General features: G+C 45.6%; 1 protein-coding gene and 1 long non-coding RNA gene across 4 annotated transcripts in view; one reads left to right on the forward strand and one right to left on the reverse strand.

The window, feature by feature from the left end:
* Positions 1–3,336: 3,336 nt before the first annotated feature.
* LOC309622086 overlaps positions 3,337–23,150 on the forward strand; it is a 97,318-nt gene continuing 77,504 nt past the window's right edge. The window contains exon 1 of the long non-coding RNA XR_014240483.1: positions 3,337–3,390. This is a non-coding gene — a long non-coding RNA (uncharacterized lncRNA). The remainder of the gene's footprint in view (positions 3,391–23,150) is intronic.
* On the reverse strand, positions 10,597–17,194 carry LOC309622084 (myosin-13-like). 3 transcript variants are annotated; one of them, XM_082409268.1, is made up of 9 exons: positions 17,119–17,194; positions 16,252–16,644; positions 15,169–15,474; positions 14,885–15,079; positions 13,068–13,273; positions 12,665–12,838; positions 12,372–12,480; positions 11,716–11,811; positions 10,597–10,710 (listed from the first exon to the last, which is right to left on the reverse strand). In XM_082409268.1, the coding sequence occupies exons 2-6, from the start codon at positions 16,354–16,356 to the stop codon at positions 12,829–12,831; spliced, it is 822 nt and encodes a 273-aa protein (XP_082265394.1). In that variant the 5' UTR covers positions 16,357–16,644; positions 17,119–17,194; the 3' UTR covers positions 10,597–10,710; positions 11,716–11,811; positions 12,372–12,480; positions 12,665–12,828. The 3 variants fall into 3 exon arrangements, with proteins under 3 accessions (XP_082265394.1, XP_082265395.1, XP_082265396.1); XM_082409269.1 differs by lacking the exon at positions 17,119–17,194 and adding an exon at positions 17,014–17,059; XM_082409270.1 differs by lacking the exon at positions 17,119–17,194 and having other exon boundaries at positions 16,252–16,376; positions 16,550–17,059.

Here is a 23,150-nt window from a genome sequence, read left to right on the forward strand (position 1 = left end):
CTAAAGTGATGGGAACTTCATTATTAGTGTCAGAAGAAGTCAAGGGAGGTGGTATTTTCGAGAGGGTGGTATTTTCAAGAGAGAGGATATAGTAAAAAGCTCTACAGGGAAGATGGAGAAAAGGAGAACCATGAAAAGGGCATTGGGTCAGTCAGAGAGGTGATCCTGACATTAATGTCAGCAGGATGGTGGGGGTGGAAGCTTTGAAGGCAAGGATTAAGGAGTGAGCAGGTGTTAAGGAGGAGGAAAACGTTTTCCTGATTTCCCTGGGAGCAAATGTCTCCACCAATCACTATATAAGGCACATTCAGAGGAAATGCAGATTTGGATGGAGAAAGCAGCAGCAGGGCCAAATAGAGAGGCCCAGGAAACAAGTGTAATCAAGTTCATTCCGCAGAGGGCTACTTGAGAAGAAAGGGCAGTTAATTGTGCTGATAGGAGGATCATCCCTTACCCGTTACAACTATCTAAGAGCTATGTAACAGATGAAATTTCCAAAAGCAGCAAGAAGTTCCCCAGCCAGAAACAGAAATTTCTGGGCAAAAGTCACAGGACAGGTATATTAGTGAATGATACAAATTTATATTTAATCGCCTAATTAAAAATATTGAGTGAGAATATTAGATCCAGAACTAGAGGGGAACCTTGAATATTACCTAATCTAACCCTGATGTTACAGAATCAGAAACTGAGGTTCTGGACAGGTTACCTAATTAATGCTAATTAATTAGACAGACCCCCTTCCCATTCTACTCTCAGATCCAAGAGCGCTAGTTCAGAACTCTTTCAAGTGCAATACATAAACTTCCATACTGCTGGCATTTCTACACTACAATTTTGCAAAGCAAAAAGTTGATGGGCGATTATCCAGAGAAATATTTAAACTGATTTTCCTTCAATCAGTGAGGACATAGATTTATCAGTTTTACAGGTTGGAAAACTGAGGCTTGGCAAGATTGAGTGACTAGTCATACAGCTAGTAAGTGGCAGAATGGGAGCTAGAACAAGTCTGGTTTGAATCCAAGTCCAGTTTGTGTTTTCACTACAAGACAGCTGTTTCTGGCTTTGCAAGATCCTGTTAAGACACTAACGCTCTCAGAATTATACATGCTTCTCAGAATTACACGCAAACGAGGCATCCTTCTCTGAAAATATCATGGAGAGAGTGTGTGCATGGCCTGGGAACATTGTGTTCAGAGAAGAAATTCTACCAGTTAGGTCTGTCCAGTAAACTGGAGACTTTCTTATCTGGCCTCATAATCTTGACTGATGCCTGTGAGACTTAGGGTCCATGTCATTTGCCCATTTTTGTCTAGTAGTTGTATTTTTTTTGTTGGTTTCTTCAGTGCTTAAAGCCTCATTAGAACTAAGAAACGCGTGATCAATTACTTTTAATTTCAACTGTTGGGGTATGAAACAACATAGCCTAAAAAAAAAAAAAAAGATTTTATGCCCTTGGCTAGGCATAGCCCAAATGCATATTTACATTGTTAAGAGCTGCATGATAATGTAGTGACTAAGAGTGGACTTTGAGAGTCAGAATACTGAGGTGCAAATCCTGACTTCACTATTTAAACTATTTGAATTTGCGCAACTTATTCTACTTTTCTGAGCCTCAGTTTCTTCATCTGTAAAATGGGGATAATAACAATACCTAACTCATGGGGTTCTTGTGACAACTGAGTTAATAAATGCATGATAGGCTACTTTTTGAAAGTGACATGGAGTGGGTGAGGCCATGTCAACAGCAGAGCCTGAGACTTAGAAGCCAGGAACTTTCTCTAGAGAATGTACCAACCATTGCCTGTGCCAGAGGGCTCTGGAAGCCAGGACAGCATCTTCTATGTTGTTCTTTCATCTCTTTTTTGTTGCTGTTTGGTAAGGCCCATCAGCTGACCACAGCCTCACTACTGGCCATCCAGCCCTCCCATTCTACCCACTACATATAGCCAATTTCCTCTCCAGATGGCCCAGAACACTCTTAAGTCACCGCCACCCCCCACCCCCCACCCCCTCATTCCACACACTCACAACAATAAAACAAGACGAGGAAGATGGAGCCTAGATACCTCAAAGCAGGGTGACCAACCTTCCTAATTTGCTTGGAATTGAAGAGATTCCTGAGACTTCAGTTTTAAAATCAGGACAATCCTGGGCAAACCCAGATAAATTTATCACCCTACCCAAAAGGTGGTTGGGGGTATGATGGCAAAATCCTCAAACTTGACCAAGATGGGGCTAGATGGAACCAGCTTGAGATCTCTCACAAAACCAGGATGGTGATGAAATTCACATATGGAATTGCTAATTTTGAAGCTGTAATGCACAGAGCCGGTAACAGGGAGCATGCACGTATTCAATTGTTTATTCACCAAACATTCATTGAGGGCTTACTACATGCTGGGAAGATTTTAAGCACTAGGGAACAGAACAGGCAAAGTCTCTGCCCTCATGGAAACTCTATTCTAGTGTGTGTGTATGTGGGGACAGACAACAAACAAACAGATATCAAATGTCAATTAGTGATAAATTCTCTGAAGGAAAGGAAAATTAGGATAAGGAAACAGTGGCTGTGTGGGTTTGAAATGGATCAATCAGGATAAGTTTCTCTAAAGAGATGATATTTGAGCACTTAGAGGAAGAGCAAGCCAGGCGAATATCAACGGGGCACAGTATTCCAGGCAGAGGAAACAAATGCAAAGGCTCTGGGAGGGGAACTTGCCTGCACAGGAACAGAATAAAGGCCAGTAGGGCAGGGATGAAAGGAGCCAGGGATACAGTAGCAAGGAATGAAGTGGCAGAAGCGGCTAGGGGCCAGAGGCTTAGAGCCTTGCAAACTAAGGTAAGGATTTAGGGTTTTAAATGCCAGCTGTTATTATAAAGGTAACGCTATTCTTCCATATTCTCTGCTGAGCGTTGGCTCTGTTATCTGCTGTTTTTCTACGCAGCTTTGCTTCACTCTGTCAAACAAAACGTTTAGCTGCTCTTCATTTAGCAAATGGCTTATAAAGACACCGTTCCAGGCATTGGGGATTAGAAGTTGGTTCTCTCCAACAGCTTACCATCTAGTTCGGGGAGGGTGGGTGGATCACAGTATTGAAAACACGTGAAAAAATCAGCAGCCATGGACTTCCAAGGAAACAGCCGGTAACTACCGAGAAGAAAGGCGGTTTCAATTTCCCAGAGAGGTGAGGAGTTGCTTCCGGTGGGCCCCGGGGCATCATGGGAGGGGTGCGCCCCGGGGTATCATGGGAGGGGTGTGCTCCGGGGCATCATGGGAGGGGTGCGCCCCGGGGCATCATGGGAGGAGTGCGCCACCGGGGAAGGAAAGGCTGGAAGTGATACCGCCAGTGTTGGGATGAGCCTGGAGATGGTGAGGGGCCCTGGCCGGTGAGTGTACGTTTGGAGTTTGTGAGAGAGGCAGGCGTTTCTCGTCAGCTCCACGATTCCAGAGCTTAACTGTGCGTGTGGTGGGAGTGTGTGAAGCCGGAAGTGGCGAGGGAATTCGAACCCCCGGCTCCTGACATGACTGGGCCGCAAGGAAATTTCTGAAAATTCTCAAATCGACAAATTTCATTTGAAGTTTTTCAGTACGTTTAAAGGCATTTTATTACATTGCATAGACATGTACTTATGTAATATATAGGGCTAAATCCATTTTTGGGTACTAAAAACTGTGGATATCAATAGAATTATTTTTCAGAATATACCGGAAAAAAATATGATTCTGTTGCTCCAAAGATACCACCTTTCCCATCCATCCTCTTAACAACATTTTTCATAATTTGAGGGCTCCCCCTGTGTTGTACCTCAGTTGCCCCGAGAGAGAGCCATAAGCCGTTGTTTCTGTGAGGAGCTGAGAAAATAGCCCGCCCTCTTGGGAAGGTCAGGCTACTATAATATAAGAAAAGCCCTGTTTTGGGTGTGTTCCCCAAGGGGAATGTTTTTCTCCTTCATCAGCGAAGAGGCTTTCTTTTTCTCTCGTGGGCTCCGGAAGCAGCATCTTGGTGGCGCTTGGAGCCAGGAGGGAGGAATCAGGCTGGTAAATTCCATCCTTAAGGAAGTAAGGTTCTTTGCATCTGCCCACAGCTGATTCTTCAGCCTCCCACTTAGGAAAATGGGACCGACTAAGTCCGCAGTGAAGGTGCCTGGGGACACTGGTGTCAATGTAACATGTGCCCAAACCTCTGTCACAGCCAGGAGGCAGAATTTAAGTTTGCTCACCGACAGCTGCTGTGTTAGCCCTGGAATGGTAATGCTTATGGAAAACTTGGCTGAAAGGCAACAGCTTTTAGTAGTTGTGCTAATGGTCTCGTCCATCAAATGACCCTCTCCTCTTCACCTTTCTCTTGTCAGTTATACCCATGTCTTTGATGAGAATTGGATATGAAGTCCTCTTAAGAAGCACGTTCCTTTTATTTATTGTATTTAAAAAATACGAGCCTTTAAAAAAATTCCCAAAGTGAGGTACACATTGTAGAAAGATTGAAAAACATAATCAAACATACTGAAGGAAAAATTTAAATCACTCCTAAGATTTTAGCATAAAAGTAATCTCTACCGGAGTTTGGATTAAGTCCTTTTACACTTTTTTTTATGTTTGTAAATACACACACAGTTTTGTTTTGTTTTTTTAAACACGTGCTTTAAACAAATACACAATTAGGGTATCAGCCTGTAAGCATGGTTTTGTATTCTGCCTTTGCAACTTAACAGATTATGGGAAATTTTACCATGATATTAACTCTTCTTCTACATCATGATTTTTACTAGTTACATATCGTTCCATCCTATGACTGTACTCAGTTTTCTATTTTGGGGCACTTAGGGTGCGCTAATTTTTTTTTTTCTTTTAAATATTCCTGTAAACATATGTGTGCATATGTTTATGCATATCTTGACGATATTTATAGAATAGACTTTCTGGGCAAAGGGTATGACTGTTTTAAGGTTTGCAGTAGTACAATGCCTGTTATTAGAGTCTCCACAGTAGTGATGTGGCATAAGAAAACAATAAGTATTCTCTAATGATCGTTACGGAGCCCAAGCTCATATTGCTTGCCGCACAACAGGTCAACAAATCGAGAGACGAGTGGTTGGGGCAAGGAATAGTGACTTTATTCGGAAAGCCAGCAGACCGAGAAGATGGTGGGCTAGGGTCCTCAGGTAAGATGGGCTAGAACCATCTTCCCCGAGGTAGAATTCAGGCTTTTTTTATACTAAAAGGGGAGGGAGTGTTGTTAGCTGTTGCAAACTTGGTGTCGGAATCCTTTGTTCTTGTAGCTGTCCACTTAGGTCAGGTCATGGTGTTCCTGTAAACCTCCAACAAGACAAACGTTATTCTCTGTTCTGCAACTTTTTATCTCTCTATGAATGGAAAAGTGTTACACCTGTAAAGGCCAGAGCCTTGAGAATTGGCTATCCTGTATATTTCAGGCTATAGGCAACATTAAGTTGTAGCAAAAACAAAGTACAAAGGTTAAAGTAAAAGAAACAGATCTGATATGGAGTCAGTTTTGTTATTCCCTAGTACATGAGCATACTGATTATCAGGTGTTGTAAATATGCAATAGTCAGTGCAACATGACTGCAAAATAAAATGGCAAATACTGCAAAATTTTCAGAATTTAATGAAGTTGATGAAAGTGGTATTAGAAACCTGCTTGAATTTTGCAAAGCCACTGGCCAGGGTGATGCAGCAACACTGAACTAGTTAATAATTATAAAACTCTGAACATGGACAATGATGATCCAATAAGTGCTTCAAGGGAGTGAGTTTAGGATCAAAGGATTAGGAAGACCCTTAAAATATCAATGAAGACATCATACAGTTTTTGCAAAAAAGGACATTCTTTATGATTGCATTGCAAAAGTTAAACATAAAGGGTGCCACATCATACAAGATTGTGAGAAGGATGTTCCTTTCCTCCCAACTCCAACATTGATTCATTCTTTGTTCTAAGAATTAACAGAGATGCAGTTATAACGTAAATCTTGTGAAGTATAAGAGAAAATAAATTTATTTCAGTAGTTCTGGCTTGATTTTTATGATAAAATCCCAATCAGACTTTTTCCCCACAATTTACTGTGTAATTTTGGACTTCATTTTAATTAATTTCGATTCACCTTAAGTGGTTGTTTTCTGAGATACATGATTGTTGATGTAGAAAATCCCAAAGAATTTCCCCCCAAACTCAGAACTATGAAGTGAGTTCAGTAGGGTTTCAGGGTATAACATAAACATACAAAAATCAGTTGTATTTCTTTAGGCTGTATGCTAGCAGTGAACATGTGGACACCAAAATTAGAAATACAGGGACTTCCCTGGTGGCGCAGTGGTTAAAAATCTGCCGGCCAATGCAGGGGACACAGGTTTGATCCCTGGTCCGGGAAGATCCCACATGCCATGGAGCAACTCAGGTCGTGCACCACAACAACTGAGCCTATGCTCTAGAGCCCGAGAGCCACAACTACTGAAGCCCACGCACCTAGAGCCCGTGCTCCACAACAAGAGAAGCCACCACGGTGAGAAGCGCGCGCATCGCAATGAAGAGTAGCCCCCGCTCGCTGCAACTAGAGAAAGCCTGCGTGCAGCAACAAAGGCCCAATGCAGCCAAAAAAACAAAAACAAAAACAAGAAGTACAATACAATTTACAATTACTTAAAAACAAAAAGAAAGAAAAAGAAGAATTTAGGTGTAAATCTAACAAAACATGTACAGGACTTGTATGCTGGAAACTGTAAAACAAGGAAGACAGAAATTGAAGAGGATCTGAATAAATGGAAAAACATACTTTATTCACGAATTGGAAGAATCAACATAGTAAGTAAGCTAATTTTCCCCAAACTGGTAAATAGATTTAATGTAATTCCTATCAAAAATTATAACTCTGGCTTTAAAGTTGGACATACATTATCCTAATTATTATTTTCCCAAAGCACTATAATTGTAGTATTTCCCCCAATGAAAAATTTTAACAGCTTTACGGGGATATAATTGATGTATAACGAACTGTACATATTTAAAGAGTCTCGACATATGTATACACTGTGACACCATCATCTGAATCAAGATAATGAACATGTCCATCACCCGCAAAGTTTCCTCCTGGTCCTTTGTAATACATCCTACTGTCCTTCTGTGCCTCCCATAAATCCTGCCTCTCTATCCCTAGGCAACCACTAGTCAGCTTTCAGTCACTATAGATTCATTTTTTTCCCCTAGAATTTTATATAAATGGAATAATAGAGTCTACACTTTTTTGGTCTGGCTACTTTCCATCAGCATTATTATTTTGAGATCCATCCATGTTTTTGTGTGTGTTAATAGTTTATATTTATCATTTTTTAAAAAAAAATTATTTATTTTATTATTTTATTTATTTATTGTTTCTGGCTGCATTTGGTCTTCGTTGCCGCGGCCGGGCTTTTCTCTGGTTGCGGCGAGCTGAGGCTACTCTTCGTTGCGGTGTGCGGGCTTCTCATTGCGGTGGCTTCTCTTGTTGTGGAGCACGGGCTCTAGGTGCGTGGGCTTCAGTAGTTGTGGCTCTCGGGCTCTAGAGCGCAGGCTCAGTAGTTGTGGTGCATGGACTTAGTTGCTCCACGGCATGTGGGATCTTCCTGGACCAGGGCTCGAACCCGTGTCCCCTACATTGGCAGGCGGATTCTTAACCACTGCGCCACCAGGGAAGCCCAATAGTTTATTTTTTATCATTTTGTAGTATTACATTATATGGATTTACCACAATGTGTTTATCCATTCACCTGTTAATGACCATTTGGGTGGTTTTCAGTTTGGGGCTATTACAGATAAATATGCTGTGAATATTTGTGTGGACATACGTTTTCATTTCTCTTGAGTAAATACCTAGAAGTGGAACGACTGGAACAAATGGGTAATTTCTTAACTTTTTAAGAGGCTGCCAAACTATTTTCCAAAATGGTTATGCTGTTTTACATGACCACTAGCTGGTGTGAGAGGTCCAGTACCTCCACCTCTTGGCCAACACTTGGACTTTTAGTCATTGTAATAGGTGTGTTGTGATATCTCATTATGTTTTAATTATTAGTCCCCTAATGATTCATGATGAGCATTATTCATGTGCTCTGTGTATATCTTCTTTGGTGAAATGTTTGTTTAAATCTTTTGGCTCTTTAAAAATTGGGTGATTTGTTTTCTTTTTAGTGAAGATATAGATTTCTGTATGTATTCTGGACACAAGTCCTTTATCAGGGGTATAATTTGCAAATACTTTTTCTCAGTCGGTGGCTTGTCCTTTCATTCTGTTTAACAGTGTTTTTCAAAGTGCAGAAACTGAATTTTGATGAAATCCAGTTTATCAATTTTTTCTCTCATGGCTTGTGCTTTTGGTGTTGGCATCTAAGAAATCTTTGTGTAAACCAAGGTCACAAAGATTTACTCTTACGTTTACTTCTAGAAGTTTTTGTGATTCTACTTGTGGTTTCCTCTTTGATCCAAAATTTAATTTAGGAGAGTATTTTGAATTTTTTTGTTTTAAACTGTTATTAATTTAAGCATTTTTGCGATTGAGGCCTGTGCAGTTTATACTGTAAAGGAGTGAGGCTGATAGGGGTTGGGAGGCAAGGGAGTGTGGATGGTAGAAGGTGGAAGAGGGACAGGAGTGCATAAAGTACAATTTTCGTCTAGATTGCATTTTTGTTCTACTGCTTCCTGTCTTTCTAGATACCAAACTTCTCATGTTTATACTGCACTAAATCTATCTTGTTTTATTCTTCCTCTTTTCATAAGTCCTTTCTCTCTCTCTCTCTCTCTCTCTCTCACCCACTCATCCATCCAATCTGTCAGAAAACCCTATGTGCGCTACCTTCACAGTACACCTAGAATCCATCTGCTTCTCGTCATCTCCCAGTGCCTATCTCTCTGGTCTAAGCCACTGTCACTTTTTATCTTTTATTTTGCAGTAGGCTCCTAACTGGTCTCACAGTTTCGACCTCTGCCCCCTTCAGTGTATTCTCAATGCAGCAGAGTGATTCTTTTTTTTTTTTTTTAAAGACTTATTTATTTATCCATTTTGGCTGTGTTGGGTCTTCTTTGCTGCGCATGGGCTTTCTCTAGTTGCGGCGAGAGGGGGCTACTCTCCCTTGCGGTGCAGAGGCTTCTCATTGCGGTGGCTTCTCTTGTTGCAGAGCACGGGCTCTAGGTGTGAGGGCTTCAGTAGTTGCAGCATGCGGGCTCAGTAGTTGTGGCTTGCAGGCTCTAGAGCACAGGCTTAGTAGTTGTGGTGCATGGGCTTAGTTGCTCCGTGGCATGTGGGATCTTCCAGGACCAGGGCTCGAACCCGTGTCCCCTGCATTGGCAGGCAGATTCTCAACCACTGCGCCACCAGGGAAGTCCCCAGAGTGATTCTTTTAGAATGTGTGTTAATATCACTCCTCTGCTCAAAACACTCCAAAGACTTCCCATCTCACTCTGAGTGAAGAAAAAAGTCCTCAGGTGGCCCTGAAGCCCTACATGATCCCTGGGGTCCCAGGTTCCTCTCTTATGCCGTAACTATCTTGCTCATTCTCCTCTAGCCCTGCTGGCCTCCTTCCTGTCCCTGGGACATGCCAAACTGCCCCTGCCTCAGGGCCTTTGCATTTTCTTTTGTTCCCTCTGCCTGGAATACTCTTGCTTCCTTCAGGTCTCAGTTCAAATGTGTTTTTCTTAGAGAGGCCTTGCTTGACTCCTCTCTACATAGTACTAACTGCCTCCCTCTTACTTTTTTTATTTCTCATGAGCACTTACCTGACACATTACGCAGCTTCTTATTTTTTTTGTAGATCTTTTTACAAAAATTTTATGTTGGAGTATAGTTGATTAACAATGATGTGTTAGTTACAGGTGTACAGCCGAGTGATTCACTTATACCCATACAAGTATCCATTCTTTTTCAAATTCTTTTCCCGTTTAGGTTATTACAGAATACTGAGCCGAGTTCCCTGTGCTATACACTAGGTTCTTGTTGATTATCTATTTTAAATATAGTAGACACAGCTTCTTATTTGTTGACTGCCTTTCTTTCCTTGCAGAATATAAGTTCCCAGAGGGAGGGAACTATGCTTTGTTCACTGCTATTCCCATAGTACTGAGAGCAGGGCCCGGCGCATAGTAGATGCTCAGTAACCACCTGTGGAGTGGGTGCATGAGTGTGTCCTGTCTGAAGGCGTAACCTCAGTGAGTGGTTTCCTTAGTCATTTGTAACAATCTAGAGAGACTTAATAAAATTAAGTCCAGTAAAAGATAATAGTGTGTGTGTGTGTGGTGGAGCTGGAGATGGGAAAGGGGATGCGGGGTGGTGAGGGAGGTACAGATATTGAATGTTCCACAAAGCCATATATAATGTTAGAATAATAATAGCTAGGTGAGAACTGTGTTTGAGAATAAGTAATTTTGGAAGTAAATGAGTCTGGTTCAGTTTATCAGTTCACTGTAGTTTTTATTTATTCAACATGAAGAGAAAAACATCACAAAGCAAGTGACCCAAAATAGCACATTTTGTGCATTTCTTCAGCCCCTTGGCAGCATCAGGCAGATATGTTCACTCTGCACTGACTTGTGTGTGAATCTTCTGGCTCTTCACCCGCAGCTTGTTGACCTGGGACTCGGCAATGTCAGCCCGTTCCTTGGCCTCCTCCAGCTCGTGCTGGAGCTTGCGGAATTTGGCAAGATTAGCATTGGATTGTTCCTCCTAAGAATAAAGTTGTGAGAGTTAGACTTTGTGGTTCTCATTGCACTTGTCACAAACAGGATTATTTCCTCAACTCAGATATTTCCTTCTTACGGTTTGTTTGTCATATCTGATTTCAAATCCAGACAGAACTTGTAACTTCAGTTACATTTTTTACTCTAAAGAATGAAAGAAGAAATAGTTTTGAAATGGAAGAGACGAGCTCATTATGTCAAACCCATGTATACGTGCAGTCTACTTACGATGTATGGACTGAGTGGAAAGGAGGAAGAGACCCACGTGCGCTCGCTCACAGAGGTTAGACAGTAAATGTAAGGTCAAATTCTGACTTTGGGAAAATCCCAGTTGAAGTGTTTTTGCCATATATTTTAACTCTGGTATACAGAGACGCTGCGGGTGGGGGGATGGGGATAGGAAGAAATTATGCCCTTTGTTGGTTGCACTTACTACCATTCGTGCCTCTCCCTTTCGTGTTCCCTTTTCTTACCTCTTACCCACTACATTGTGTCTGGAAGAGTGGGGAACAACCAGGAAAAGTGAAGCTGGAGAATCTCCCAACACATCCTAATTTGCTACAGCGAATGTGCAGGGATAAGTCCCTGCTGATGACAGTGGTAGTGAGGGAAGGAGTCAGCTGGGGTAAAAGATTTCTGTTTGGCTTTTGGGAACAATTGATTTTGTGCGTTTCTAGAGGGAGAGGAATATTTATCATGGTGTTAGATTTTCTGCTGGATATTCTTTGCAGCTATCAAGTAAGGTGGGTTATTTGGAATTTTCTTTTTTTCCCCCAACCCCTACAAATTGCTTAATAATAAAAATATCTCGTCTTGAGGTCTTATTCTATAATTAGGATTTGGGGGTAAATTCATATTTATATCCTCTCTCTTAAAATAAGAATGACATATTCTTACTTGGTCTCTTTCTTTCTCATTAACACATTCTCTTAATATACTTTCTACCCCCAACGAAGTTTCCTTCTTCCCTCAAGGGCTTAAAGATACTTACAGCCTCCTCAGCTTGTCTCTTGTATGATTTCACCTTTGCCTGTAATTTATCTACCAGGTCTTGCAGCCTGAGAACATTCTTGCGGTCTTCCTCAGTCTGGAAGTTTGAAAAAAATGGTCTGCATTGAATCCAACAAAATCAACCCACTACAGGTGGTGAAGTAAATCACTTTGATATGATGGCAGGTGGGCCTGGGGTAAATGTGGTCAACTCTGAGGCTTCCTTCATAGTATTAACAGTAGCCACTCTTGTTAAATGTCCACTGTGTGCAGGCACTATATTGGAGAGTTATACACGTCTCTAATCCTTACCTGCCTACTCTGGTGAGTAGATGTTTTTATTCTATTTTACAGGTGATGAATTAAGGTTGAGAGTGTTAGGTAACCTATCCGAGTTTAAAAAGTAAGAGGCCAAACTAGGACTAATACCAGTTTATCTGTCTTTGAAACCTGTATTCTTTCCTCACTTACACGATTTTCTAAAGGCCTTCCTGATTTTCCTAGCTTAGGAAAGGGTCTGTGATAGGTGATTGTGTCATTTGCCCCTTATGTATATCGAGTTAACATGTAGCTATTTGTGAGTACCACATAGTCACCAGGTTTTCAATTTCCCTTTGTGCAGGAAGTCTGGATATTCTAGAAAGCTCTTCCCCTTACCTGGTAGGTGAGTTCCTTTACTCTTCTCTCGTGTTTCCGCAAACCTTTAACAGCCTCAGCATTACGTTTCTGCTCACTTTCAACCTACCTCTCCTTCAAGCTCACGTACCTACAATCAAGAAAGATACTTATATAGTCAGTCTTGGGGGATGTTAATTAACTCAGGACCTACTGACGATATTGGGTGGCTGTCCCCAGCCACAGGATAAGGATGGGAGTCAATATACAAGAAGAGAGAAGGATCGGGGAGTGCCGTTTTCACTTTCCGGATTCAGAGAGATTGAGAGACCCACCCTGGCCTCCAGCTTCTGGATGTGCTTCTTGCCACCCTTCAGGGCCAGCTGCTCAGCCTCATCCAGGCGGTGCTGCAGGTCCTTCACCGTCTGCTCCAGGTTCTTCTTCATCCGCTCCAGGTGGGCGCTGGTGTCCTGCTCCTTCTCTGTCAGCTCCTCGGCCATCATGGCCGCCTGGTTAAGTTCACAAGAGGCATCAGTGGGCCACCCACCCCTCCTATGCGGGCACACGGAGGGTGCTGTGAGGCTGGTACTAGGCACGCTGATGCTTTCCTCCTTGCCGCAGCCACCGCTGATGCTGCATGGTTCCCCTCCCACTTTGCCTCTGCTGAGGCTCCGTCTCCTTCCGTCTCTCCGGGGAGCCACCACTGACTGAATGCAGGGGTGAGGAGAGGAAACCTACTTGCAGGTCCCAAAGGGGCGGCGTAGAAGCCCCTTTCTTATCTCCAGACAGCATCTCTGATAAGAAAGAATGGAGCGCACATCCTTGACATCCTTCTTGGCCTTCTCCTCTGCATTTTTGGACTCCTGGATAGACTTCTCCACCTCTGCCTGGCATTGGGCTATGTCAGCTTCCAGTTTTTTCTTGGTATTTATCAGGCACGTGTTCTACAAGAAAAATTAGATAAGAGGTTCGGGCTACATTTGGACACTTACAACGATTGGAAGGGAGAGGGTTGGGTGGGGAAAGAAGTCAAGCTCGAGAACGTTCCATTTCTTATTTTTCACACAGGTGAAAAAAAATTAAAGAGACTTTCATTTTTGATAGACAGATATCCCAAAACAGGCCCGAGAATTGTACATAAAAGAATTGAGTAAATGATAAATGTGGACATTCAAATATTTGAGGAAGGATAAATTATTTAGTAAAAGGTGCTGGAACAAGGAAATGGTTGACATAACTATGTGAAATGAAAAATAATTCTCATGATCAAAACATTGTACAGAGTTGTTAGGATGATGACAAACGAGGAAACATTTGCAATGTGCATTACTGAAAAAATAGTTCCTTCCTTAATATGTAAAAAAGACAAATCATTAAGAAAAAAGGGCAAAAGTACAAATAGCTAAGACACACCAGAAGAAATACAAATAGCCAACAAATACGACAAAATGTTCCACCTCATTAGTAATCAAAGAAATAAGAATTTTTAAAATGAGACATTTTCAACCATAAAATCGGTGAAGATTAAAAAAAAAATAATAGCTAAGCACTCTCACTTATTTTCCCCATGGGAGTAAAAATTGGGACAACTTTGTGAAAGACCAATTTACAACATATCATAAATGTCTTTGCTGTTTTGACCATGAATATATACTTCCAGGAATTTACTGACTTTTAGGAATATTAAGGAAATAGTAATCATGGATATATGTGAAAATTTAGTTATGAAGAAGTTAGTCATACAATCTTCTAATCATAAAAATTTTTATTGGGAACAGTCTAAAAATATCCAACCGTAGAAGACTGATTAAATAAATGTGCCATAATACACAACTAAAATGGACTGCTTTTCTGCCATTAAAAAACTGTATCATAGAAAACTATTTTAAAATATAGAAATATGTTCACAAGACGTTGTTAAATGAAAAAAAGTTGCAAAAGGATTGATCACGTTTACAAAAAATATCATATTTATGTATAGACACAAGAGCCTAGAATAGGAGATCCCAAAATGCTAACAATATGGTTGGTATTCTTCTAGTTTTTTGGCTAATTCAAAAAATAGTTTTTAAAGCAAGGAATTTTGGGGGAATTCCCTGGCAGTCCAATGATTAGGGCTTTGTGTTTCCACCGCGCGGGGCACGGGTTCAATCTCTGGTTGGGGAACTAAGATCCCGTATGCCATGTGGTGTGGTCCAAAAAAATAAGAAATGAAACAAGGAATTCTTGAACTTTCCTAAAAGTAATTATTTCAAAAGACAATCCTAATTTTCTAAGCTTGCAGCTTAAATGTTACTGCCTCTGTGAAGCCTTTTCCAGCCCTTTTATGCAATAATTTGTCATGCCTTGCTCTGATTTCCCCATGATCTTTTATCTTCAGATAAAAGAAAGCTCAGCAATCTGTCCATCTAGAGACCAAGTTATTCCAAGAACTAGGCCTAATGAAAGTTTGTCTTGACCGCTAGCCTGGAAGGAGCGGTGGGAACTCCTCTCCATCAAGCCTGGGTCCTGCCTGCCTCCAGGGTGGACCCAGAGTGGAGTGAGGATGGACACACGTGGGAGTGAAGGAGCTGCACGCGGTCGCTGGCCTCCAGCAGCTCGTGCTCCGCCAGCTTGCGGGTGCGCTCCGTCCGTGCCAGGGCCACCTTCCTCTCCTCCGGCTCCTCCAGCGAGAGGCCATTCCTGCGCTCCACGAGGGCCAGCTGCTCCTTGTGGTACTCGCTGCTCCTCAGGGTGTCATCCAGATGCAGCTGGGAGTCGTTCACGAGAAACCAGTGGTGAGACCGGAGCCCAGGGCAGGCTGAGGTCCCGCCAGGTCCTCCAGGGGCCGTGCACTCACCTTGAGCTGGCTCTGGACTGAGCACAGGTGTTTCTGGGTCTCTGCCACCTGGCGGTTGGAGTGGCCCAGCTGAATCTCCATCTCACTGAGGTCTCTCTCCATCTTCTTCAGCCTCAGAGCAACATTCCGGCTCCAGATCTCAGCATCCAGCACGCTTTGCATGGCCTTTGCTGCCCGCTGGCTGTTTCTTTTCAGCTGCTCGATTTCTTCTTCCTTCTCAGTGATCTTGCGGTCAAGCTCAGATTTCAGCTGGTTCAACTCTAGCTGGACACGCAAAATCTTGCCCTCTTCATGCTTCAAGGAACCCTGATAAAAGTAAAGGAGTGATTGGGATTGCCGGGGGCAGCCACCTTCTTGAATGAGGTTTTTCATCCCCATTAGGATAAAAAGGGTATTATTAGGCTCATTTTACAAATAAATAGAACAGTACTCAAAAAGGTCAAACAGTTTGCTCCCAAATTGTTACTAGTAATGAAACTAGAATTGAAGCTTTGTTGTTAACAATCTTATGTCTTGAGAAGGACAGAGCATCGTTTTCAATTAATAAAAATTTTGATTACTGTGTCTTTTTAAATAGTGACCATAAGTCAGGAGCCAACCTCTGCTCAAAAAAGACAGAGAAAGACAGAGGAATTGCTCTCCTGTTATCCTGCATAGTGCAAATTTCCCTAGACCCTCTTAAGCATCCGCCCCTCACTGGCCACAGCTGGTGATTGCATCAGGATCCTGCACTCTTTGGACCACACAGAATTCCCAGCAGCCAAAGATGACCTTGTATAACTCTCTGTTAAAACTAAGGGATTCTGAGCTGGCTCTCAGGATGTTTGGTGATTGAGTTCTTGCTTTCTGAGAAGAAGACGTTGAGGACATAATGAACAAGTTTATTTATTCAATAGGAGAAATACGATGGACTAGAGAACACTCATGAGGCGAGGCAGCAGAGAGCAGCTGGTCCCCCCCAGGGTGGGGGTGGGGCTGGATTCTTCCCATTGGAGCCCCAGTGCCTCCTGCAGGAAGGGCCCCTGGGGGTGGTCTAGTCCCCTTCCTCAGCACCCCGCCCTCCTTCACTTCTCAGACAAGTGCCTCCACCTCTTCCAGGGCAGCCTGGAGGTCTGACTTTTCTTGCTGCACTCGCTTCCTGGTCTTCTCCAATTCCTGAAGATTCTTGCTCATTTCTGCAATCTGCATGGTTAAGTCGGAAATCTCTTCTGCAAAGCACAGGCTTGATTTAGGCTGTTTTCACAGGCTCTGTCTGATAGCACCGGCATTTGCCAGGGAATTTGGGGATTGGTGATTCATTCATGACCTTCATATAGGAGAGGACAAAGACAGGGAAACCTTTCGGGGGAGGTGTCGACAAGACACAGGTGTGTGGCCTCACCTGAAGATGCAGAGGGAGGAACAACAGAACACCTGTATGACCCTGAACCTTCACACGGTACACAAAAGGGTCACAGAGAGGACCGGGGGAGACTACTGTGGAGAAAACACATAGAATCATGGTCTCAGAAATAGAAGGGGTTTTAGAGGCCATTGGGTCTGGTCTAGTTTTGTAGGACAGCGGTCTGAGATCCTAAGGGATCTAGTGACAGGATCAAGGACACAAAGCCATGTAGAGACAGAATCCATGGAAGATATGTTCTGTAGAAGAGCACGGAGCTTAGCAGCCCAGCGAACCCTCTGTTCTCGAGAACAAGGCTTGGCTGTGACTATGCCTTACATTGGGGAAGTTTGGGTCCCAGGGTAAAGTGAATAGATGTGAGGATTTTGTGGGGAATCGGGAAGGAGGAGGCTGTGGCCAAATGGGGGAGTGGTGGCCAGAAGAGAAGGGGGGCTGTCACACACCTGTGATAGGGAGAGAGCTGGGGGCTGTCACACCCCTGTGACGGGAAGACAGCTGGGGGCTGTGACATACCTGTGATGGGGAGACAGTTGGGGGCAGTCACATACCTGTGATGTAGAGACGACTGGGGGCTGTCACATACCTGTGATGGGGAGAGAGTTGGGGGCTGTCAGGCACCTGTGGTGCAGAGACAGCTGGCGGCTGTCACCTACCTGTGATTGGGAGACAGCTGGGGGCTGTGACTCACCGGTGATGGGGAGAGAGATGGGGGCTGTGACTCACCTGTGATGGGGAGAGACGTGGGGGCTGTGACTCACCTGTGATGGGGAGAGAGATGGGGACTGCCACCTACCTGTGATGGGGAGAGAGCTGGGGGCTGTCACGCACCTGTGATGTGGAGACAGCTTGGGGTTGTCACATACCAGTGATGGGTAGAGAGCTGAGGGCTGTCAACCAAATGAGAAGGGGAGAGGGCTGGGGGCTGTCACACACCTGTGATATGGAGACAGCTGGGGACGGTCACACACCTGTGATGTGGAGACAGCTGGGGGCTGTCACATACCTGTGATGGGGAGAAAGTTGGGGGTTGTCAGGGACCTGTGACGCGGAGACAGATGGGGCCTGTCACATACCTTTGATGGGGAGACAGCTGGGGGCTGTCACATACTTATGATGGGGAGAGAGTTGGGGGCTGTCAGGCACCTGTGATACGGAGAGAGCTGGGGGCTGTCACATACCTGTGATACGGAGACATCTGGGGGCTGTCGCTCACCTGTGATGGGGAGAGAGCTGGGGGCTGTCACACAGCTGTGATGGGGTGAGACTTGGGGACTGTCAAACACCTATGATGGGGAGAGAGCTGGGGGCTGTCACATCCCTGTGATGTGGAGACAGCTGGGGCCTCTCATATACCTGTGAAGGGGAGAGAGTTGGGGGCTCTCACGCACCTGTGAGGCGGAGAAAGCTATGGGCTGTCACATACCTGTGATGGGGAGAGAGCTGGGGTCTGTTACTCACCTGTAATGGGAAGAGAGATGGGGGCTGTCAAATACCTGTGATGGGGAGAGAGTTGGGGGCTGTCAGCCACCTGTAATGTGGAGACAGCTGGGGGCTTTCATGCACCTATGATATGGAGACAGCTGGGGACGGTCACACACCTGTGATGGGGAGAGAGATTGGGGTTGTCACATACCTGTGATGTGGAGAAAGCTGGGGGCTATGATATACCTGTAATGGGGAGAGAGCTGTGGGCTGTCACATACCTGCGATGGGGAGAGAGCTGGGGTCTTTCACATACCTGTGATGTGGAGACAGCTGGGGGCTGTCACCTGTGATGGGGAGAGTGCTGGGGGTTGTCACTCACCTGTGATAGGGGGAGAGCTGTGGGATGTCACATACCTGTGATGTAGAGAGAGTTGGGGGTTGTCAGGCACCTGTGATCCGCAGACAGCTGGTGGCTGTCACATACCTGTAATGGGGAGAGTGTTGGGGGCTCTCACTCACCTGTAATGGGGGGAGGGCTGTGGTCTGTCACACACCTGTGATGGGGAAAGAGCAGGTGGCTGTCACCCAACTGTGAAGCGAAGAGAACTGGGTGCTGTCACGCACCTGTGATATGGAGGCAGCTGGGGCGGTCACACACGTGTGATGGGGAGATAGCTGGGGGCTGTCACATACCTGTGATGGGGAGAGAGCCGGGGGCTGTAACACACCTGTGATGGGGTGAGAGCTGGGGATTGTCACATACCTGTGATGCGGAGACAGCCAGTGGCTGTTACTTCCCTTTAATGGGGAGAGAGTTGGGGGCTATCACGCACCTGTGATGCGGAGAAAGCTGGGGGCTGTCACATTCCTGTGATAGGGAGAGAGTTGGGGGCTGTCGGGCAACTGTGATGCAGAGACAACTGGGGGCTGTCACATACCTGTGATGGGGAAAAAGCTGGGGGCTGTCACTCACCTGTCATGGGGAGAGAGATGGGGGCTGTCCCTCCCCTGTGATGGGGAGAGAGATGGGGGCTGTCACCCACCTGTGAAGGGGAGAGAGCTGGGCCCTTTCACGCACCTGTGATATGGAGACAGCTGGGGACATTCACACACGTGTGATGGGGAGAGAGCTTGGGGTTGTCACATACCTGTGATGTGGAGAGAGCTGGGGGCTGTCACATTCCTGTGATGTTGAGACAGCAGGGGGCTGTCACATACCAGTGATGGGGAGAGAGCTAGGGGCTGTCACTCACCTGTGATGGGTAGAGAGCTGGGGGCGGTGACTCACCTGTGATATGGAGAAAGCTGGGGAGTTTCACACACCAGTGATGGGGAGAGTGCTTGGTGCTGTCACACACCTGTGATGTGGAGACAGCTGGGGGTTGTCACATACCAGTGATGGGGAGAGAGCTAGGGACTGTGACTCACCTGTGATGGGGAGAGAGATGGGGGCTGTCACACACCTGTGATGGGGAGATAGCTGGGGGCTGTCACATACCTGTGATGTGGAAAGTGCTGAGGGCTGTCCCGCACCTGTGATGGGAAGAGCGATGGGGACAGTCAAACACCTGTAATGGGGAGACAGCTGGGGGCTGTCACATACATGTGATTGGGAATGATGCTGCGGGCTCTCACTCACCTGTGATGCGGAGAAAGCTGGTGGCTGTTGCTTACCTGTGATGTGGAGACAGCTGGGGGCTGTCACATACCTGTGATTGGGAGAGAGTTGGGGGCTGTCAGGCACTTGTGATGGGAAGAGCGATGGGGACAGTCAAACACCTGTAATGGGGAGAGAGCTGGGGGCTGTCACATACATGTGATTGGGAATGATGCTGCGGGCTCTCACTCACCTGTGATGCGGAGAAAGCTGGTGGCTGTTGCTTACCTGTGATGTGGAGACAGCTGGGTGCTCTCACATACCTGTGATGGCAAGAGTGCTGGGGGCTGTCACGCACCTGTGATGGGAAGATAGATGGGGACTGTGAAACACCTGTGTTGGGGAGAGAGAAGGGGGCTGTCAGACACCTATGATTGGGAAGGGTGTTGGAGGCTGTCAGTCACCTGTGATGCGGATAAAGCGGGTGGCTGTTACATACCTGTGATGTGGAGACAGCTGGGGGCTGTCACTCACCTGTGATGGGGAGAGAGCTGGGTGCTGTTACCCACCTGTGATGGGGAGAGAGCTGGGGGCTGTCACACACTTGTGATGGGGAGACAGATGGGGGCTGTAACTTACCTTTAATGGCGAGAGAGCTGGAGGCTTTCACACACCTGTGATGTGGAGAGGGATGGGGACTGTCAAACATCTGTGATGGGGACAGAGCTTGGGGCTGTCACATATCTGTGATGGGGAGAGAGATGGGGATTGTCAAACACCTGTGATGGGGAGACAGCTGTGGCCTGTCTCATACCTGTGATGTGGAGACAGGTGGCGGCTGTAACATACCTGTGATGGGGAGAGAGCTGGGGTCTGTCACTCACCCGTGAAGGGGGGAGTGCTGGGTGCTGTCACACACCTGTGATGGGGAGACAGATGGGAGCTGTAACTCACCTTTGATGACGAGGGAGCTGGGGGCTTTCACACACCTATGATGTGGAGAGGGATGGGGACTGTCAAACACCTGTGACTGAGAGAGAGCTTGGGCCTGTCACACATCTGTAATGGGGAGAGAGCTGGGGGCTGTCCCTCACCTGTGGTCGGGAGAGAGCTGGGGGCTGTCACACACCTGTGAAGGGGAGAGAGATGGGGACTGTGAAACACCTGTGATAGAGAGAGAGCTGGGGCTCACACATACTGTTGATGCGGAGACAACTAGTGGCTGTCTCATACCTGTGATGTCCAATTACTGTGGTCTGTAACATACCTGTGATGGGGAGAGAGATGGGGGCTGTCAGGCACCTGTGATGCGGAGACAGCTGGGAGCTGTCACATACCTGTGATGGGGAGAGGGTTGGGGTCTCTCAGGCACCTGTGATGTGGAGACACCTGTGGGCTGTCACAAACCTGTGATGAGGAGAGAGCAGGGGGCTACAATCACCTGTGATGGGGAGAGAGCTGGGTTCTGTCACTCACCTGTGATTGCTAGAGAGCTGGGGGCTGTCACTCACCTGTGATCGGGGAGAGATGGTAGCTGTCACACACCTGTGATGGGGAGAAGCGGGGGTCTGTCACATACCTTTGATGCGGAGACTACTGGTGGCTGTCACATACCTGTGATGTGGAGACAGCTGGGGGCTGTCACATACCTGTGATGGGGAGAGAGTTGGGGGCTATCAGGCACCTATGATGCGGAGATAGCTGCGAGCTGACACATACCTGTGATGGGGAGAGTGCTGGGGGCTCTCACATACCTTAGATGGGGACAGAGCTGGGGGCTGTCACTCACCTGTGATGCGGAGACAGTTGGGGGCTGTCACATACCTGTGATGTGGAGACAGCTGGAGGCTGTCACATATCTGTGATGGGGAGAGTGTTGGGGGCTTTCATTCACCTGTGATGCAGAGACAGCTGGGGGCTGTCATATACCTCAGATGGGGAGAGAGCTGGGGGCTATCACTCACCTGTGATAGGGAGAGAGCTGGGGGCTCTCACACACCTGTTATGGGGGGGGGAGATGAGTACTGTCACATACCTGTGATGGAGGGAGAAATGGGGACTGTCAAACACCTGTGATGGGGAGAGAGCTGGGGGTCACACATACCTGTGATGTGGAGACAGCTGGGGGCTCTCACATACCTGTGATGGGGAGAGAGTTGGGGACTGTCTCTCACATGTGATTGGGAGAGAGCTGGGGGCTTCAGACACCTGTGATGAGTAGAGAGCTGTGGGCTGTCACTCACCTGTCATGGGGAGAGAGCTGGTGGCTGTCACACACCTCTGATGGGGAGCCAAATGGGGACCGTCAAACACCTGTGATGGGGAGAGAGCTGGGTCTGTCACATACCTTTGATGCGGAAAGTACTGGTGGCTGTTACATTCCTGTGCTGCGCAGACAGCTGCTGGCTGTCACATACCTGTGATGCGGAGACAGCCGGGGGCTGTCTCATACCTGTGATGGGGAGAGAGTTGGGGGCTGTCGGGCACCTGTGATGCGAAGACAGCTGGGGGCTGTCCCATACCTGTGATTGGGAGAGAGCTGGGGGCTGTCACTCACCTGTGATGGGGGGAGTGATGGGGAATGTCACATACCTGTAATAGCCAAAGCAGTCTTGAGGGGAAAAAACAGAGCTGGAGGAATCAGACTCCCTGACTTCAGACTATACTACAAAGCTACAGTAAGCAAGACAATATGGTACTGGTACAAAAACAGAAACATAGATCAATGGAACAAGATAGAAAGCCCAGAGATAAACCCACGCACCTATGGTCAACTAATCTATGAAAAAGGAGGCAATGATATACAATGGAGAAAAGACAGTCTCTTCAATAAGTGGTGCTGGGAAAACTGGAAAGCTACATGTAAAAGAATGAAATTAGAATACTCTCTAACACCATACACAAAAGTAAACTCAAAATGGATTAGAGACCTAAATGTGAGAATGGAAACTATAATACTCTTAGAGGAAAACATAGGAAGAACACTCTTTGACATAAATCACAGCAAGATCTTTTTTGATCCACCTCCTAGAGTAATGGAAATAAAAACAAAAATAAACAAATGGGACCTAATGAAACTTCAAAGCTTTTGCACAGCAAAGGAAACCATAAACAAGATGAAAAGACAACCCCCAGAATGGGAGAAAATATTTGCAAACGAATCAACGGACAAAGGATTAATCTCCAAAATATATAAACAGCTCATTCAGCTCAATATTAAAGAAACAATCACCCCAATCCAAAAATGGGCAGAAGACCTAAATAGACATTTCTCCAAAGAAGTCATACAGACGGCCACGAAGCACATGAAAAGATGCTCAACATCACTAATTATTAGAGAAATGCAAATCAAAACTACAATGAGGTATCACCTCACACCAGTTAGAATGGGCATCATCAGAAAATCTACAAACAACAAATGCTGGAGAGGGTGTGGAGAAAAGGGAACCCTCTTGCACTGTTGGTGGGAATGTAAATTGATACAGCCACTATGGAGAACAATATGGAGGTTCCTTAAAAAACTAAAATTAGAATTACCATATGACCCAGCAATCCCAC

The sequence above is a fragment of the Balaenoptera borealis genome (assembly GCF_965194805.1).
Source record: "Balaenoptera borealis genome assembly, contig: HAP1_SCAFFOLD_1510, whole genome shotgun sequence".
Taxonomy (NCBI): domain Eukaryota; kingdom Metazoa; phylum Chordata; class Mammalia; order Artiodactyla; family Balaenopteridae; genus Balaenoptera; species Balaenoptera borealis.

What these genes read in the sequence shown, in the direction of transcription:
- LOC309622084 (XM_082409268.1), bottom strand. Translation starts at nt 16,356, where the DNA reads ATGCAGATTGCAGAAATGAGCAAGAATCTTCAGGAATTGGAGAAGACC. An exon ending in CAGTCCAGAGCCAGCTCAAG is followed by an intron (nt 15,080 to 15,168) that starts GTGAGTGCACGG and finishes AACGACTCCCAG; the next exon opens with CTGCATCTGGATGACACCCT. An exon ending in TGCAGCTCCTTCACTCCCAC is followed by an intron (nt 13,274 to 14,884) that starts GTGTGTCCATCC and finishes TTTTTCTTGTAG; the next exon opens with AACACGTGCCTGATAAATAC.